This window comes from Culex pipiens, chromosome 1 (genome assembly GCF_016801865.2).
Source record: "Culex pipiens pallens isolate TS chromosome 1, TS_CPP_V2, whole genome shotgun sequence".
Classification (NCBI taxonomy): domain Eukaryota; kingdom Metazoa; phylum Arthropoda; class Insecta; order Diptera; family Culicidae; genus Culex; species Culex pipiens.
In genome coordinates this window covers 131,385,282-131,405,435 of record NC_068937.1, presented here as the reverse complement: position 1 = coordinate 131,405,435, position 20,154 = coordinate 131,385,282, and the positions used below count along the sequence as shown (strand labels likewise).

The window sequence follows — 20,154 nt, the reverse complement described above, 5'->3', positions numbered from 1 at the left end:
CTGCATTTATCTTGGCTAGTTTTGACTTCAACAGATTTTAGCTTTATTTATGCCTAATGACTCAAGATAAAAAAAAATACATTCCTTGGTTTCTGTGAAAATTCCATATGATGTTAAAAGATTAAAAGACAAGACAAGTTGTAGAGTTTTTTTAAAAGGTCCTATAAGCATATGAAAGACAATAGTTTATAGGGCCCTTAAGGGGTAACATACATGTAGAAAATCACAAAATGTCATATTACAGTAAATTTACTAAATCCATTAAAAAGATAATTTTCAATCGCTCCTGAAAGTTTCATGAAGATATTTCATGATTAAACTGAGTTTGAGACGATTTAAGTTCAAAATGTTGCCATGAGCGTTTTTCTCTAAACACCGAGTTGGTGCACGAGTGCCACGATATCTCGAGATGGGATGGACCAAATTGGCTGACATTTTGGGTGAAGACTCGCAAGACATAACCCGTGTGCATGACGAAGCCCGATTTTGAAATTTTGAATTTAAAAAAATTACAAAAATCAAAAACTGGCGATTTTTTATATGAAAAACATAAAAATATTTTTATCTTTTTTTCAAATAAACTTTTTGAAAATCGGCCTTCGTCATGCACACGGAACCGGTCTAACGAGTCTTCACCAAAATTTTGAGCCGATTTGGTCGAAGCAGTGTATAGATATCGTGGCACCCGTTTTTTGAAACTGCTAACTTCAAATAGTTATATCTCAGTAATGATACAACCAAATATCTTCAAATTTGGTTTGTTAACACTGGAACGCCCAACGCATGTCCAACTTACACGGACGCCCAAGCCTCCCAAAAAAGGTGGAACGGTAACTTCAACTCGCTGGTTCTCGGGCATTACTCAACCAATCGGGACGATTCTTGTTTCCAGTGATTTGTTAGGATGTCTAGATGATCCTAGAACTTTGCAGAACTCAATTTGATCAAATCTGTAATTTCTGCGACCGAAAACATCGTTCCACCTTTTTTAAAACGACTGCCTCCGCGTAATTTTCGGCGAATTTTTTTTTACACGCGAAAACAAAAGATGGAACGATGTTTTTGATCGCAAAAATTACAGATTTGATCAAATTAAGTTCTGCAAAGTTCTACAATCATCTAGACATCCTAACAAATCACTGGAAAGAAGAAGCATCTTGATTCGTTGAGTAATGCCCGAAAACCATTGAGTTGAAGTTACCGTTCCAACTTTTTTGGAGCCTTGGGCGTTGGAATGTTAAAAAAAAAACTCTACAATTCAATTTTTCATTGCATTAAAAAAACATTGCTCATCCTTTTCTTATATCCAATGAATCCAATTTGCATTGGTTAGTCCATACAAATCTACATCCAAATTGAGAGAATCTATGAAAAAGTGCTTTGAAAAATATTGAAAACTTCGTTATTTAGCCTTTTCTAGTTTTAGTCAGGACTTTGAAAAAAAAAATGTTTTCATTAAAGTTTAATTCGTTGACACTGAAACCTTATTGATTCTTATGATGACAGCTAAATTTACCACCATAAAATAGTAGTTTATGCAACAAGTTGCAAAAAGAGGATTTTTTCAGCACGAGTCGTACATTTATCCAAAGAGGTTCACCGAGTTGGATAAATACGAAGAGTGCTGAAAAAATTAAGTTTTGCAACGAGTTCCATACAACATTTTTTGCAATTCCGAAAAACACCCATTGAGTGAAATTTTATGTCAAATTTTCATGAATTTTGTCAATAAATCGTTTGAATCAAAAAAATGTTGAAAAGTGTTACTTTTCGAAACAAGTGCTGAAAAGTTCAACTTTTCAGCACCCATTTCAGTGCTGAAAAGTAGAACCTTTCAGCATTTATTTTGAAAAGTGTTGCTATTCGATTCTGTTATTTTTGGTACAGAAAGGTAGGCTATTTCGTCGTTCAAGAATGACAGGAAAAGTAAGTAGTTTCACGACGGAATTGCAAAAATAGTTTTTTTTAATCATTTATACTTTTTGCAACACAATTTTCCAGTAATTAAAGATCACATCAACTTTGTAAAAAAAAAATAACTAAAGAAAATATTAACGGATACTATTTCAACGATTAAAAAAATAACATCAACACTTTAACACAATTTCAAGAAATAACTTCCCCAACAAAATGCCATTTGATTACCCTATTGGATCACTACCCTAGTGAAACCGTAAAGATTTGTGAAATAAGAAATTTGACTATTTCAAACAATTTGTGGACTGTTAGTTTTAAGGTTACTATTTGACAAATAGTACTTGGTTCATTTATCAACCATAGGACAAACAGTTCTTTGACGAAATTTGTACCATTGATAACCGCCATTATGGCAGATGGTACAATTTCATGCCAACCATGTAACGACCGTTTCTCAAATCTAGATAAGAAATGGTAGTAATAATATAATATAAAATTCCCTGACCATATGATAAATAGTACTTAAATGGTTGTTTTTTATGCGGGTTTTAAGTTGCAATTTTGATCTTCCATCAACGTATTGTGATGTTTTTTATTCTGTCTTGAAATCACTTTTTTAAATCATAATACTTTACAAATAAAAGCATCACTACTATGCATTTTTTCCACTAAATCATATGAAAAATAATTAAATGTAGGTAGTTAAGTTTGCAATAACGACAATGAGTAAAAAAAAATGATAAATTTTGATGATTTTTTCCCTGAAATTCCTTATAATTTACACAAATCAAACTAAATATTATTTTTGAGACCGATTCAAACAACGGCATCAAATAATTGTAGTATGAAAATATGCCAACTCCGGGTCCTCAAAAGTGACAGACTACCCAAGTAACCGCGAGGCACTAAATAGCGGCATTAAATCAGCATTATATTGGCATTTAATACCAGCAAATAATGCTTCAAAACATTAAATCAGCACTTTTCCCTTGAGAAATATTTCAAGTGGCGCACAGTGATGCCGATTTAATGCCTCACCGAAAGCTCGAACAAAAAAAACTGCTTTATCGACGTCAAGGCTGGGGGAAAAAAAGGACAGCTAGCTGCTCCACACACTTGGTGGTGGGCCTCCTTTGTTTTTTTTCTCCTGTTGCGTGTCATGTGTGAGTGTGACACTTTGATGTTATTCTTGCATTTTTCTCGTCGATCTCCAGGATGCGCGCCAGCCAACTGATGTATACTGAAATGGGTGTTTGTTTTGAAAGTTTTGATCGATGTGGTTGATGCATCGAACATTAATTTAGACTTTCTTTCTGCTGTTTCGAGTTTCCGTTGTCATTTCTTTGGACGGAAATTATCGATTATCACTCAGCAAATTGCGGCCAGCCAGTCAAGTACAATTAATTACGGGTTAAAAGGGACAAGCACTGGCTAACGGCTAACGGTCCACGTTTGGCAAAATTTCACAAAGTGTATCAGACTTCCGGAAAGCAGCTTTTTGCTTGCGAGAAAAGTCATTCAATTTACCAGAGAACTTTTGATAATGTCCTTTGTGATATGGGCATATGTTTTGAAAAAATTGGCTTAATTACAGGCTGCAGTTTTCCACAAAAAAAAAATAAACAAAAAAACACTTCAGTCAGCGGGAATTGAACCCAGTTCACGCAAAAATAAAACTGTTGCACACTGGGGGAAATGCGCCTTAGCCCGCACGCTTATTGGAACAGTATAACGGGAGAAGGATAAAAGTCAATAAGAGCGTGACTGGCTGAAATGTTTCCCGTATGGATGGGTTACTTTGTTGATAAACATCAAATGCTTTGAAGCACATTTTCAAGGTCGTAAATGGTGATTTAATGCCAGTTGTAATGCTGCAAAGTTTTGGTACTTTGAGGCATTCGCAAAGCTTATTTACTACTTCAAAACATTCGAGTGCTGATTTAGTACTGAATAAATACTTCAATTTAGTGCTTGTGGTTACTTGGGTACACTGACTCCACAACCCTGCATTAAATCATTTACAATCAAGTATTTCGTACGTACTCAACACAAATTCCTCCGGCCGTAACCGGAGAGGCAGAAGCGACGCGACGCCCGGGGAAGGTCGTTTCGGACCGGTTCAGTGGCGTCTCAAAATCCACAGCGTTTCAGTGGCAGCAAAGCTACTATTTCAACTGTGCTGTGTAGTACTACACAACGCGGTCGAGAAGGTGCGAGGAACAAGATATTAAATGTTCCCCGAGTGTATCGTATTATTTTCCGTCGGCGACGACGACGACTCCGGTTTGACCTAGATGTGCCGTATTTGGGGAGGTGGTCATTCCGGGGCACACGACGGCGACGACGACGACGGAGTTCAATTTGGCATTCATAAATAATGTGTAATATCGGTGTTTATTTCCAGTCAGCCGTTTGTAGCGATCTTCAATTAAGGCGTTCTTAAGGGGTCAGATAGACACTGTGAATTGAGTTGATTGGAAATTATGGGTTGTGTTCAATTTCTGGACGATTAAGTGTTGCAATAATATGTATTTTGGAAGATATATCAACAATTAAGAGTGAAATGTTAAGGTTTAACCACTAACCTTTTCTGGCCGTGTAACGACTTAAGGTTCCACAGCTCAGTTACAGTGTCTGGAACTGAACTGTCTCACATTTCAACAACCCATTAATCGTGCCTCCACATCAATCTTTCGAGCACCAACAGTCTGTCGCAATTGTCGCCGGCCCACAACCCTTAAGTCGCTTGACCTTCGCCGTTGCCATTGTCGTTAGCTGTATCGTTTGAAATCTGCTCGAGAATGCGGAAATTTCGCTTGCCTCGATGCACGCATCAATCAGAGAACTCACCATGGCCTGCTAATAAACTCATTTCCATGACCTCAGCCGCGCGATGACTTCCGCCTTAAGCTCCGGTTGAAATCTTTCACTTGATCGTACAAACAATTAACAGTGTTGTGCCAGCTTAACGCGAATATCTCCACTCTATTGTGACCTGCCTTAAGGTGGCGGGGTCCTGGGAAAATTGTGCGCTACGAACAATGTGCACTTGAGAGAGAGACCCCGGCGAAGGTCCTCTCACCGACAGCCTTCACCGTGGCCGATTAGTATAACATCGCACAGTCGACCCAATCATGGTACATGAAGTGGTAGACGGTGTCGTTGGCCTTTAGGATAGTTGGTTCAACAGCGGAAGTTGAACAGTTTGCCAAATGTATGCAGGCTGACGTTTCTGCAAACAAATGCAGGCAAACTACCAAACTGTCAAAAAGTTTGTTTGTTTGCGAGTTTGTTTGTCATAGTCTAATAGCTCCTTTAGTGAATATGCTAAAATGATTTTTAAGATATTAAGATTTTTAACAATAGTTTAAAAATTGATCTATTTTAGATTGTTCGTAGTCTTCGTGTTTGCTGCTATTTTCACTTAATCTACGATTAGTTGACAATGATTAGTTAGACTATGACCTAACAACTTATTCAACCACGGCCATTCATTACAAGCTGTGAACGCTCTATATTGAAATGTCACATTTTTCCTCTCCCGTCCTCGGACAATTTGTCATCCCTTTTGCGTTTCGTTACGTTTTTGTCAAATCGAAAGAAAAAAATCTTCAAATGTGGGCGGACGGCCCGAGGACGGTTAAACAATGTCATTTTTCTTCACTAGAGCGCCCCCAGAAATCTGTCCCCGGTCATCAACTGCGCTTGGTGACTGCTATGAGGGTAATATTTCAAAATTACATAAACCACGAATCGCGATCCAATTTTCTCAGGAAACATCATGCTGGTCGACGACGTTCACACATAAATCAGTGTGTGTCGTTCCATGTTGGACATTCGGAGGAATTAAATCAGCGGAAATTGAATTGGCGGGAAAGGGCATCCGACCACTGGCAATCGACATCATAAACAACAACACTTCTAAGTAGCTGTCAAGGTGACAGAATCTATGAATAAATCTCATTCGCGATCAGATGTGTGTTTATAACTCGCCAATGATGACGACCTTGGGCAATGATTTGAGATATGCTCGCGCGCGCCATGTAATCAAAAAGCAGTAATCCTCAATTAGGCACGTTAGAGCTTATTTGGTATAAAGTTGTCAATCACGATACAGACTGGGTTGTGTTGTCGTCGCAGACATCGGTCGGTTTGTTTTCGTGCCACCAAAAAGGTGATGTGTTTGTTGTGCTTGTTTTCAGCAATGGTTTTTTCCAGTCGGTAATATGATTCGAATTCCCGGACGCTTCGAAACCCGGACACCTCATCTTGTTTTATCAATTATTTGGATATAAGTTCGCATTATGAATGTCAAAACTGTGTTATTTGATGAATTCTAACATAAACTTTCATTTAAAGTTTTTTTGAACGCTGTAGTTAATATCAAAACAATTAAATAAAATTAAATTATAAGATTACAAAAAATGCGAAACATTTCACGTGAAATATTTCAAAGATGTTCGAAGCACCGGGAAGGCAAAGCAGAAATTTATGGTTTTGATTTCCTTAAATTCTAGCAAATTTGTATATAAAATATCGATTGTTTTGATGTTAACAGCTTATTTAAGACCTAAAGAATGCCATTCACTAACATTTCCGTGCGATTCATTAGCAAAAACGAGTGTCAAGATTCGAAGCAAAAGTGTCCGGATTTAGAATCAGCTTTTATCAGTGCCCGGGATTCGAAGCACAACAAGTCATTTTAATTTTCAAATTCGGATGAAAAATTGTTAGAAAAGACATATTTTGCATGCAGTCTCTTAAAACTGGCTGTTAATACTACATCCTGATGATATTTCTTCATTTCCAACTTATTACATGATTTTTTGTCAGCTATAACGAAAATGAAATGCTACTAAGTGTCCGGATTTCGAATCATGACGTTATTACATCTGGGAAGGGGTACATCTATTATATCAGAAAAAATGTGTGATTTTACCTTTGAAAATGTGAATTTTTACCACGTTTCTAGTGTAATGTCACTTTTTCAGTCTAAATTGAGTTAAAATACATCATAAAAGAAGTGATATTCAACCTTCCAAATTTAGACAATTTTTTACTGGGTACAGGTAGAAGAATTTTGAAATAGATTTATGATTTTTTTTAGTTTTTAAAATTTTCATATTTTTTCGTAAAACCAAACTTACTGTGCTATGAACTTTCTGAACCAGGCACATCAGCTGTGCCACGGTTTCCTTCCGACTGTCGAGGTGGCAGTAGAAGCAACGATTATCGCATCTTCCCGTCCACTGCCGCTGGTCTCCGACATCGTTATGGAATGTTGGTTGCGGTATCACCGGTATCCAGGTGATACCCTGAGAAAAGTACAGGAGCGATTGAATTTTTGAAACGAAGTATAATCGGATTTTTTTTGCTTTTTTAGTTTTCAAGAAAATTTATCGATCCAATCCACAAATCCAGAGAAGCCATTTTGATCGCCATAAGTTTGAGAACTGTCTGTTTAAAACTGTTATCTACAATATAAAAAAATCTGTCGATCTGATCGATCTTATCGTTTTACACATTTTTTCTACAAAGTTGAATATAGTAAGACAAAATATTTAAAAAAACGGTTTACAGAATGGAAAAATCTAAAATTGTAAAATTCGTTTTGTTCTTCAAAGAGTTTTTCCGATGGCAATATCATCCATTTTATGTCTTTGGAAAGTTGTAGGTATTACCCTGGACCTTTAAAAAAAATTACACTCTTAAAAAAATGTAACAATTTTTTTTATTTTGACTTTTCACACAAAAACTTGTTTGCGCAAAATAACCATTCTTGAGAAATCTCTTATTTGAATATGCCAAAAATTGCAACTTTCAAGCTATGGCAGAAGTTGGTCAGTATCAATTTAGCAGTGTTGCCAATTTGCAGAAAAAATTATATATTTCATATATATCATCCATAAGGTCGAAAGAGTCAAAAACTTTTAGGATTTGATTTTGCAATCAAAAAGGACTTAACTTAAAATTGATATCGTGCATCGTTTTCAAGTTATAGCTACACTCAAAATAATCCACACGTTGATGCTACGTGAACAATCACGTAACCCCAATTTTCTCCTCGGTAGGCCCGTTTTACGTGACACACGTAAAAATAATGTGAAAGTGATCTGGGAAAAAAATGTGTTCACGTTGAAGTTACGTGAAAAACCATATGGTATTTTTCCACTAGGTTTTTTCATGTAGCTTTCACGTGTTTTAAAATGCAACTTAAACGAGACTCGAGTGCGCCATATCGGTCATATTTCTACGTGATTATTTTAGTATGAAAATTGATGGCGATCGGTAGAGGTCTGCTGCCGGACTTATGCTGGCAAAATTTCATCGAAAATGGAAAGGACGGTAAGTTTAATTCGGTTTGAAAATTTCAATATGTAACTAAAAGTACATTTTTGAAAGTAGTATCGGTAGCAGTATTTATTTTCGGCGATCAAATGGCAGCGCAACATTTTTACACATTACATACATTTTTTTTTTCATTTGTTCGACTTCAGATCGCTGGGCGCCGTCAACACGGTCGATTGGCATTTCCTGGATCCCCAACTGGCCATCCTGGGTCATCTCTAACAATCCCCGGTTGGCACAAATCATGAGCCCGGGCAGTTCAATTCGGTTGCACGAAGAATCTTGCCCTGATGGTGTCAACGTTAACGACCTTGAAACGGGTTCCCGTGTGCATGCAGATGGCCAAGTGCGAATCCACCGAGTAGGAGTAGTAGTTTACGTGGTGCACAAAGCACTGGCCATCGGTGGCGATTCTGCGCGTGGCCAACGGTCTTAACTACTCGGATCCTTGGGGCGAAGATCGCGGTCAAATGTCAAGCACAGCCTCAAGGCAGGAGGAAAAGTCTCATCCGACGACGTCTCATCGGTGTTTCCTGCAAATGGCATTTTTTACAATTTAGTTTCTAATGGTGAGATCTTTCCAATGTTTGTATATTTTAATAAATAAAACAAGTTTATGCTAATTTAACTGACTTCATTCTAATTTCTATTCGAAAAAAATAAAATAAAGTGAGGCAAACAGCAAAATCTACTACTACAAAGTTCTGATAACATTTACTAAAACAAACATGTTGATATCATCGATTGATTCATTTAGCTTTTACGTGTGAAACACGTAGAATTAATGTGAAATGATCTGGCCAAGCATATTCCGTTTCTACTAGAGTCACCTCGTAGAAGTTACGTGAAAACTCTAGTGGAAAATTACCACATAGCTTTTCACGTAACTTCAACGTGAATATTTTTTTGAGTGTACTTTTTTTTTGTTGAAAACGTGTTTTTGCCTTCCTCACCTCAATGAGGAAAGGCTATAAAATCACTCGAAAAACGAACTTCTTACTTTGACCTCCTAGACCACCCTTCATGTATACATATCGACTCAGAATCGAATTCTGAGCAAATGTCTGTGCGGGTGGTTGGATGTTGATCAAAATAAAAAATTTTGGTTTCATTCGATCCGTCTTGGGGTCCCCTAAGTCACTATCTATAAATGGTGATGTTTAGTTAAGTACTTCAAAAGTTATGCTTAAAAAACGATTTTGACTAAAGTCCGGAAGATTGTAAAAAGGGTGGTTTTTGTAAGGAAACCCGTCATGTTATACATTTTTAGAAAGGTATTTGAAAGACCTTTCCAATGCGTCCAAAATGTTGAAGATCTGACAAATTTATCAAAAGCCATGGTCACTTAAGTGTTTTTTATACACTTTTTTGAGGCCGGGTCTTAAAAATTTGGATGATAAGTTTGAGGATTCAAAAGAAATTCAATGGCTTTAAACGAATTTGCAAAAAAAAAGATTATGTCATCATTTGACAATTCTATGCAACTTTCAGTATCTTTGAACGACATTAGTTTTTTTTCCTAAAATTTTATTTTTAAAAGTTTTAATTTATGAGAAGTTTGACATTTACTAAAACAATACAAAATATTTTATTCAATCAATACAAAATGATTTTTTAAATTTTTAATGTGTAGTTTTTTTGGAAACGAGCAAAAATTGGCAGTTCTCCAGAAAAAGTTGTGTTTTCAAATATTATTTTAGAGTTTTTGAAATATTTTACATTTCTGGGAATTCTATTTATCAAAATTGCTGTGAATTTTTGCAACCTTCAAGCTTAGAAAAAAAAAACGTAATTTTCAAGTAATGTATTTTGTGAGTTTTTGTCTTATTAGAAACATTCCAAGCATTTTTTATATATATATCATTATTTTTTATAATGGATCAGATTATTAGCAGAACACTGAATTGCATATTAAACAAGAGTAGTTTAGTGAAAATAAACAGTAACAAATTTAATAAAACTGTCATAAGATATTAATTTGTGATTATATTTGTGCATTGAAACCAATAACTTCAAAATAAGGGGGGAGGGGGGGAGGGGTATTAGGTTCTTGAAAATCAGCCAAGTGGGGAATGGATCGCAAAAGGTTGAGAAACACTGTTCTAATCATTTCGAAGAAGACTAAATGTCAGCGGTGGTTGAGCTTGGCCATAACATTTTCATGTTTAAAAAATGTAGGATTAAAGACAAAAAAACCACAACAATATTGCATCTAAATGTAAAGTAATAAAAAATTAAATTTGTTCAATGTATTTAATGATTTTTCGAGAAATTGGCGACTATGCCAAATTAATTTTGACCAACTTGTGCCATACCTCAAAAGATGCATTTTTTTGTAATATAAGGCCGTTGCAAATATTTTTCAAAGTTTATGTCGCTCCCCTCCCTTCACAATCGGCCTGAAAAATCACGGGGCAAATTTTTTTTCCAGAAGACTTCTGAACTTTAGTGAAAATTGACACGAAATTAGCTGAAAACAATTTTAAATGCATTTTCCTGCGTTGATAATCATTTCTAGCATGTTTGAACTCGTTTAAGAATATTTATTTTTTTTTGTGTAATTCCGATGTGCAGTGTCGCAAAAGGTTTTTTTTTGCGAATAGAATGGTGGAATGCATTTTAAAACACGTTTTTCATCCAACTCTTAAAACTACGGCTTTTAATTTCAGTTTTTGGATTTTTTAATTTTTCTGCACCCTCCTCGACTTTGGTCAGAGTCGAGGGACATAAACTTCAAAAAATATTTGTAGCGGCCTAAGACATAAAAAAAAGATATTTAACAAATGATTCAAATTCAAATTGATCAAAAAACCTGTTTCTTCCAAATACGCAAGCGTTTTGAGTTTCTGAATCAGTGAGGGAGCGTTATTTTATTATGTAACGTAAAAAAATATTGTTTGACCCCTCCCCAAAGTAACAAAATTGACATCCAAATTAAAAAAAAAATGCATGGAGAGCAACACGGCCTTCGGCTTGCTCAGATTAGGAAAGAGGAAGTGGTTCAGAAATTCATTCTTCAAGAAATTTTATATTTCGACATTATTTGATTATTAAATACTGATAAAAAATCAAACCAAAAAAATGCAACATTAAACCAAAAATTTGTGAAATGGTAGTTCAAAAATACTCAAAAAAGATAAATTTCAAATAAAAATAAAAAGTGCTGGAAAAATCGATCTACCCCTGTTAACGCGCCCATAAACGCTTGATCACGAGGAAATCATTTGGAATCTAGGCATCAACATCGACAAGCCCGCAGTAGTAGCAGTTCATGACGGTACACATACACCCCGACCGACCGTTCCGGGGCATTTAACGGTGAGTTACGGGTACGTGTGCCACCGTTACGCTCTTCCAGGCCAGGACGTCCGAGGAAACTTGCAACTGGTGTTCTCCTGAAACCCTTAGCTTTCTTAATGCTATTTTCTAAACATTTTTTGCTTTTTCAGCCGTTAATTTACAAGTTTGGACCGTCAAGGGTTATACGACTGCCGACCGCTGTTTCCGAGTCGAAAAGTGGAGAAATGGCACACGAAGTTCGTGGACGTAGACGACACGTCAGGTGCACGTGTGCTGGAAGCTCCAGCGTGGACCACCCGCACTACCACGCACGAACCTGTTCGGAGGGTCCGATCATCATCGTCAGCCGTTAGACAGTCATGCCAAACGAGGAAGTCAAGTGGAACCGCGACGCGGTCGCTGGTTTGACGCTTCGAGACAGTTATCGCGCCGAAATTTAACGACTCCGGTCAGACGAAGAGCTACCTGGGGGCCAGGGGTTACACTAAAACTGCTTGGTTACACAGGTGGGAACCCCTGTTCAGATAATCGCTTTGAAACTGTAATGGATTAATTAGTGGAAGATGATGGTGCACGGTCGTTAAAACGTTAACCAGACTGAATAGGCTCGAGCATTTTTTTACGAGGTGCTGTTTTACCTTTTCCTCATCAAACGTGGAAAAAAGCACGACAGCGACACGGTGAGGGGGTTGGTTCCAGATCGTAAAATTTTGCTTCTGATCAAGATTCAAACAATCTTGCGCGCAACGACAGTATCTAAAGTGCATTTGTGCAATTAATTAATAAGTTCAACGGGAATTGTTTACGTTTTCAGTTGTTTGAGTTGCATTAAAAGTAGTAAATAACATACTTATCGATTGCTTACCACTAAAATTACGATGAAAAAGGTTGGATAGTGGTCTTACCTGTAAAAGAAAAAAATAAGTGTAAAAGTGTAAATTTTTCTAGATGAAACTTCAAATGAATAATTCTTTTATTATAATCTGCGAATAGTTATTTTCAAAATCATTATTTTCGTCCAATATTGCAATCCTTTTTGTGTTTTTGTCGTTTTTGTCGATTTTGTCGATTTTGTCGATTTTGTAGTTTTTGTCGTTTTTATCGTTTTTATCGTTTTTGTCGTTTTTGTCGTTTTTGTCTTTTTTGTCATTTTTTTCGTTTTTTTCGTTTTTTTCGTTTTTGTCGGTTTTGTCTTTTTGTCTTTTTGTCTTTTTGTCTTTTTGTCTTTTTGTCTTTTTGTCTTTTTGTCTTTTTGTCTTTTTGTCTTTTTGTCTTTTTGTCTTTTTGTCTTTTTGTCTTTTTGTCTTTTTGTCTTTTTGTCCTTTGTCTTTTTGTCTTTTTGTCTTTTTGTCTTTTTGTCTTTTTGTCTTTTTGTCTTTTTGTCTTTTTGTCTTTTTGTCTTTTTGTCTTTTTGTCTTTTTGTCTTTTTGTCTTTTTGTCTTTTTGTCTTTTTGTCTTTTTGTCTTTTTGTCTTTTTGTCTTTTTGTCTTTTTGTCTTTTTGTCTTTTTGTCTTTTGTCTTTTTTTTTGTGTGTTTTGTCTTGAAGGTAATTGTATTTTTGAAGATAAAAAATTGACCATTCCTTTCACTAACTATTTGCCCTCCCGTTAGTGAAGGTAACTACATCATCGGCAACTTGTTTGCTTGTAACACTTCCAATTAGGATTTTTAGTTGCCGCCACCACAATTACAACAAATCGGCCCATTACGCAGCATACATATGCGTAGGGGAGCCGCGTAAATATGTTAATTTGTTCCTTTCAAAGCGCAGCCTTTGCCGCTCGACTTTTGAATTACAACACTACTTCGACTTTGACTTGAGAGGAAACCCGACAAAGAAGAAAATGGAAAGGCATCCACCACTAGCATCAAAGTGCTACATAATCTTGAAAGAAAGAGTAGAAAAGGCAATAATTCGTTCGGGACATGTACGCAAAAAAACAACAACAACAAAAAACACAAAAAGCCCACGAAATCAAGCGAAAAAAACGAAAACAACAAAAAGAGTATACTCGCATACGCGAAAGGTACGGTTGAACAACAAAGATGAAACAACAACAACACAAACAAGCCGCCAACGACCTTGCAAAGTGCGCAAAATATCCCACATCAATCTCAGACGGTCGTCGTCACGTCGTCGTTCGTCAGTTCAATCGTGTGTCGGATTCGACAGTCGTGCGAGAGAAATGAGACGAACCTAGTGAGAGAAGGCAAGTTACACAGCTTGTTTGCAAGTGTGAGAGTGTGAGTAACGGTGTGAGCTTTCACTATCACTTGTCACTGCTTTGCTTGATAGTGTAAAGATGTTTTGAAAAACTCTATAATAATTCTAGATTAAATTTTCAAAACAACCTATCCCTCATGGGTTTCCTATGCAGATAGGGCCTTTTGAAAATTTAATCGAGAATTGAGCTCGTTCGTGGCCTGGACTATGACGTGGAAAAATATGTTTAATCGAATCATTTTCGATAAAGTGTCGTCGGAATTCACCTTTTTTAAGTTTTGGTAAGGTATCAGGTTAGACCCTTTGCTCCTGTTAAGTAAGTTTGATAAGTAAGGAAATCTTCAAAATAATATTATTTTTTTCGTCAATTCTCTCTAAAATCATATTTTGTATTGCGTACTTATTTAGCAGAAATACCCAACAGGCACACGTAACTCAAATTAATAGTACGAAAGCTGCAATTATTTCGTTTAATTCAGCTACTTAGTGTTAATTTACGACTACTGAAACCTTCCCCAACTTATGAAAGACTGCATCTCCTTATTTGCATACAAGTGAGCTGCCCTTATGAGAAACATAACCGGCCTATAGTGTGTTGCACAAAACCTCACCCAAATAGCAATTACTCGAACGAAAATTACAACATAGTACCTTCATTCAAGATTGGCAGCAGCCGCGGCAATGGAGAAAGGACAAAAACAAAAAAACAACACCGAACCCAAATGACAATGTTTTGGGCGCTAAAGGAAGTTGAGCACCCAATGAGACACATCGTCATCATCTTTAAGAGCAAGTTATAGACTTTTTGCATAACCCGACAAAGTTGTTCCGACCCGGGCAGACGGTAATAACAAAATTCATGCCATTTCAATAACAAATACTGTTAAAATAACAGAAAGTGTTATGAAATCTTCTTGAAAAATCAATTTTTGCATAAGGGTTTAATAACAGTTTATGTTGCCATAAAAAAATTTGTTATTGGTCTGATAAAATAACAAAAAATAATAACAAAGATTTGATCGAAGAATAACTAAAAATGTTATTAGTCTGTTATACCAATAACAATCCAATAACAAAAAAATCATAACGACGAATAACAAATCTTGTTATAAATAACATAAAATGTTATTGGCCTAGTATTTCAAATATCAAAAAATGTTATTCCCAAGTTATTTCCGTCTGCTCGGGGAGGAAGGTCCAGTTTCGTAACCCGTAATGTGTGAGTACGTGTGTGCGCGGTGACGTTTTTGGTCAAAATTAAAATTCTTCCACGCGACTCTTCCACACTCAAAGACTGGTCGGAGTCATTACCGACTGTATTATAGGTATTAAATCTGTCCGATGGAAACTCAACGAAAAAGAGCGAAAGTCGATTCCGTCGCGAGACTTCCTGTCACCTTCGAGGTTTGGTGGGAAATGGTCACCTTCTTCGTCAACGCCGGCAACACAAACATAACACGTTGCAGCATAAATCACCGGGCCGACGACTGTTGCATCGTTTAATGTGGAAGATATAAAAGTGTTTTTGGTAGAAGGGGGAGGAGGAGGAGGAGGAGACTCATTGCTGGTTATTTCGTTGTTTTTTTTTACTCTCTCTCCCAGATGAGTATTGAATGGTGTCACGTAATCGACGATCTTAGGTGACTTCTTTGACTTGGTAGATTATGGTGACGATGGGATTTTAATTGGCGGGCGGTACTCGATTGGATAACCGAGAAAGTGAATAAGGAAACTTGGTGATGGGCAATTTGTCATAGAAAAAATGCACCCAAATGAAAAACCTCTTGCAACTAATGTGGCTAACAAGTTGTCACATTGATTCTCGGTTGGTATGCCAATCAATGCAACCATATTGGTTTCAATAAATTGTCAATACAGGTTCACCTTACCAAGCTTTTCGAAGCAAGTAATGTTTGTGTTGTTGAAAATCCAAAACGCTGAAATTTTACAGCTAATAATATAAGTATTTTATTACCTCTTTTCCATCAGTTAATCTGCTCAATCTTTCAAGCTCTCAGAAAATCTTTCCTCCACATTGTATTAAATCAGCTGTTGAGAGGTAGTCAATATCTTACCAATTAATTTAATTTGATAATATTTTTAGAATCAGCGTAAAAATCTCTAAACCAAGTTTTTTAACAAGCTTAAATCCAAAAATCAAAATTGTTCAGTTATGTTTTATCATCAATTGAAGAATTGATTATTTAAGTTTTTCTATGTTTTTGCACACAAACTTTTCATTGTATTATTTGGATGACCCGAGCATGGGTAAATAACAAGGGAAATGCGTAATAATACCTTTCTCTGGTATCAATACCAAATTTTGGTATTCTTGGACCTTTTAAAATTTGTCTTAAGGATTATGCAAGAGCAAAATGTGATATCATATTGCAAAATTGCTGAATTTGTCAATGGTCGAACACCACATTTTGGTATTCTTTTGGTATTGCAGTATTTTATGAAATTCCTCTGAAACTTTTGGAAAATGTTGACCAATTTTGACAAAATAATTAATTTTGCGCTAAAATGATGTCTCAAAGCGAATGCTTTCATTGAAAACCGAAATTTTAAACTTGATTTTAAACATTTTTGATATACCCCATAAAGAAATGACATGAAATTGTGGAAAATTTTCTAAGTAAGGATGGCACATTTTGGTATTATTTTGGTTTTGAAATGTTTCATCAAATTCCTCTGAAACTATGGGAATTCTTTTATAAATTTTGACGAGATAATTAATTTTGCGCTAAAAAGACTTGAAGCCCAAAAATGTTAAAGCTGATTTTCAATTTTTTTTTATATACCTAAGATTTTTTTAAAAGTCGTTGAAATTGCTCTCAGTCGGGATGACCAAATACTTTAAAAACTAGTTAATCGACAGATTATTGAATTTTGGTGAATTTCAATCCAATTTCATTTTAATAACACTTATTTTTCGATCTTGTTATTTTTCAGAAGGTTCAAGAACTTCAAGCACAGGCCGTTCATCAATGACAAATGAATTCGATGTGGTGAAGAATATCACTAAGAACAACATGGAATCATCAGGTGAGTAGATTTGGCTGTTGCATATGGATCATTTCCGTTTTTTCACTAACTGCAACTGCTGCACTAAAAAATTGCATGAAAATACCAAATTTTGGTATTACTTGTGCAAATACTAGCGACCAAAATGTGCTCTTGGTTGCCCTGTAATAGATGGTAAAATACCATGAAATAAAACCAAAATCATGTATGTAGAAGACCACAGGAATACCAAACTCTGATTTTCCAAGGGCGCGGGAATACCTAAAAATAAAACCATGGTAATACCAAGTTTTGGTATTCAAGCAATGGTTAAAAAATCCAGAAGACCTCAACTTGGTATTGAAATGGTTTTATTTTGAGGTATTATTTTACCCTTAGAATAACATGTTTTGGTATTGTTGTGCCCTTCCACATACAAGATTTTGGTATGATTTTATGGTATTTTACCATCTATTACTGGGCAACCAAGGGCACATTTTGGTCCCTATTATTTGCCCAAGTAATACCAAAATTTGGTATTCCCGTGTTATTTACCCCTGCTCGGGGAAACTTAGTCAATTGATTCTTTACGTCCAAATCAGTAATTTTGCATGATTAGTTTTTTTTTCCATGAAAGCCTCCTTACAAACTAAGAAGCTGTCCATACAAAAATGCGATGAAAAAGCATGCAAATCGATACTTGAGAAGCATTTTTCTGATCGATTTGGTATCTTCGGCAAAGTTTTGGGTTATGATAAGGACTGTCTGAAAAGAAATATGTACACGGAAGAAAGGCCGGATTTTTTATAATTTTTGTTTTAAAAAAAACTCGATTTTGTCCAATTTTGACAATGTTTACCCTGCCGATGCTTTTTAATTTTGTATGTATTAATGGATCAAAGTACTAATTTTGTAGCTTTAGTACATGGTGGGAGTTAGGGTATTATAAAATAAATAAATGATTATTGGTGTCTATCCGTAGTTGCTAAGATTTAAAAAAAAAAGTCCAGAGTTCAATTTTCGAGTGATCTTATAGCCTTGCCTCGGTAAATATTGGATTTTTTTACGCGTGCTATTTTTTCTGAAAATGTCTCAAATGTTTAGGACTACCGATCTAACCTACAATTTTTTCCAAAAATATCAAATGGAAAAAAGAATCTTCTCAAGATACGGACTTATAACGTTTTCATAGTACTTTTGTACGGACAGCACCCAGGTTTGTATGAAGAATTGTATGGAGAAACCAATACAAAATGGCTTATTTGGACATTAGAACTCGATGGACAAATTTCATCCATATCAGAAAATTCAAAACCAAAATTCGCTCTGTTCTACAAATTCAATTCTTATAAATATTTTACTTACGGTAAATCTTTGTTGTTACAATGATAAATATTAATAAATTCATTAGAATATTTGTGTAGGATTCTTGAACAAATCAAGTTATTAAAAAGTTAAACAATTTCGTTCATGAAGTATTCGTACCCTATTGAGTATGAGCCTTTAGCATTCGGTTTTAGAGAGCAAATTTGCAATTTAATTTTTTGGTCAAAACGAATTTTGTTTGAAAAAAATTTGAAAAATCAATATGGGACCATCCATAAACCAAAAAAAGATTTTATTTGTATGGAAATTGTCCACGATGGGGAGGAGTTTAGATTTCCAAAAAAGTTTCCACGTGGTTTATGGATGGTCCCTCATAGAAATTTTGTGTTAATTTATCGGATTAAAAATTTATGCTTTTGTTGTTTTATTTTGGTGACTTTTTTAAAATTCAAAATTGTTTTTCCAAAAATCAAGGAAAAAAGTATGTTATTTTTAAAAAAACAAAAAACAATTTCTTAAAAAGCGCATTTTTTTGCAAGTAGAATTATTCTATTCATGGTTCCAGTTAAAAAAAAATGATTATTTGAGTTTTTCTAAGCGTTTTTTAACATTACATGTTCATTAAATAAGTAAATTTTGTATTATAATTTCGCTTCGATAGGAGATCGGATTTTAACGAATTGCAGACGTAATTTTGCCATGTGATATGATGATTTTCTAAGCCCAAGTTTCCTAGGAATTGATAACTGGGAATTTTAGATGCTCCACTTTTTTAAGGGGATAAGGGAAAATCTTCACGATATCCTCAAGTAAGTTTCGCCTGGAGTTATACGGTTTTGGGAAACTATTTTTTTTAAATATAATTTGTTGATAAAATCAGGAGTAATAAAATTGTAATAGAATAAATCAGATAATTTTTACCTTCACAAAAAATAGAATAACAAGAGATCATTAGTATTTGTCAACATGTTAGAATTAGAAGTATAAAAAAAACTTTCAGGAATTTAACTCAGGAAATTGCAAGTTAAAAAAAAAGCATTTGAATCTAAAAATAGAGATTCAAACCGGAGGACTTTACATGATAGTCCTCCTCTTTACCTCTGAACCGAGGCGACAGTATTAGTTTAGTGTCAAATCACAATCATGCACATTCTCCTGAATCCCTCTTGTATTTGTGATTTAAGTTGGAATTTAAAATTTCTCAATTTTGGGTTTAGTTTTTTTGTTGCGGAATGCTATTATGCTCTCAATTCGTAGTTCGCAACTTCGCAGCTCTACCCCACAAAACTTACCCACAAGTGACGACAACGATGCTCGCTCGTGCAATGTACTAGATGATGCTGGTTTAGCTCGCAAACCTCACAAACATCATTTCTCTTGGCCAGCACCACGCGCCACGATATGGGAATCGTTGACCGCGATTTCGCGTTTCCGCCCGATCGAAGATCCCATCGATAAGTTATTAGCAACACTAATTGCTGCCAAGTGTGAAAAATGTATTACGCGTGTGCGCACGTAAACTGACTTGCACTGTGGGAAATTTTTAAAATCGACCCGCGTGTAATACTTCCAAGTATCTTTTTTACTGTGCCCCCTTCCTTCAAGTACCTGCTCGTGTTGCGTGGCTAAGAGTTTTTTCTATCCGCTTCCTCGATTGAGATTGATTTCATTAATTTCTTCTCCCCCTCCGATAGCGAATTGCCCAGATCCCGAGGAGAGGGCCCCCGTCAAATTTGAATGTGGCCAAGTGGCGGGGCCCCACTTGATGATGGGTTTTGGGTGGTCCAATTTCTGGACTTTATTTTCGCTGCTGGAATGAGGTGAGGAGTTTTTTTTTTCTACAGATCTTAACCGTGTGCCACTTGCGTCAAAGCGATCATCGCAGTCAGGAATTTAAAATTTGATTAATTATCGGGGTTGAGCCGAAGGGAAATTTAGCTCACTCCAAATTCAGCGTTGCGCTAAAGTGGTGGTAACTGATACACCTTCTTTCCCAGCAAACTGGGGGGAAACTCGATATAGCCATTTGACCC

At 35.8% G+C, this 20,154-nt stretch overlaps 2 protein-coding genes across 2 annotated transcripts in view; one reads left to right on the top strand and one right to left on the bottom strand.

The window, feature by feature from the left end:
- LOC120417843 (probable serine/threonine-protein kinase roco5) overlaps positions 1 to 20,154 on the bottom strand; it is a 184,977-nt gene that overhangs the window by 57,807 nt on the left and 107,016 nt on the right. The gene's annotated exons all lie outside the window — the stretch shown is intronic.
- Positions 7,928 to 9,168, top strand: LOC120417844 (uncharacterized). The gene is made up of 2 exons (XM_039580065.2): positions 7,928 to 8,262; positions 8,415 to 9,168. The coding sequence occupies exons 1-2, from the start codon at positions 8,196 to 8,198 to the stop codon at positions 8,699 to 8,701; spliced, it is 354 nt and encodes a 117-aa protein (XP_039435999.1). The 5' UTR covers positions 7,928 to 8,195; the 3' UTR covers positions 8,702 to 9,168.

Excerpts from the sequence above, each read along its gene's own strand:
- LOC120417844 (XM_039580065.2), top strand. The coding sequence starts at position 8,196 with ATGGCGATCGGTAGAGGTCTGCTGCCGGACTTATGCTGGCAAAATTTC. Across the intron at positions 8,263-8,414 it reads CATCGAAAATGGAAAGGACG|ATCGCTGGGCGCCGTCAACA; the intron begins GTAAGTTTAATT and ends GTTCGACTTCAG.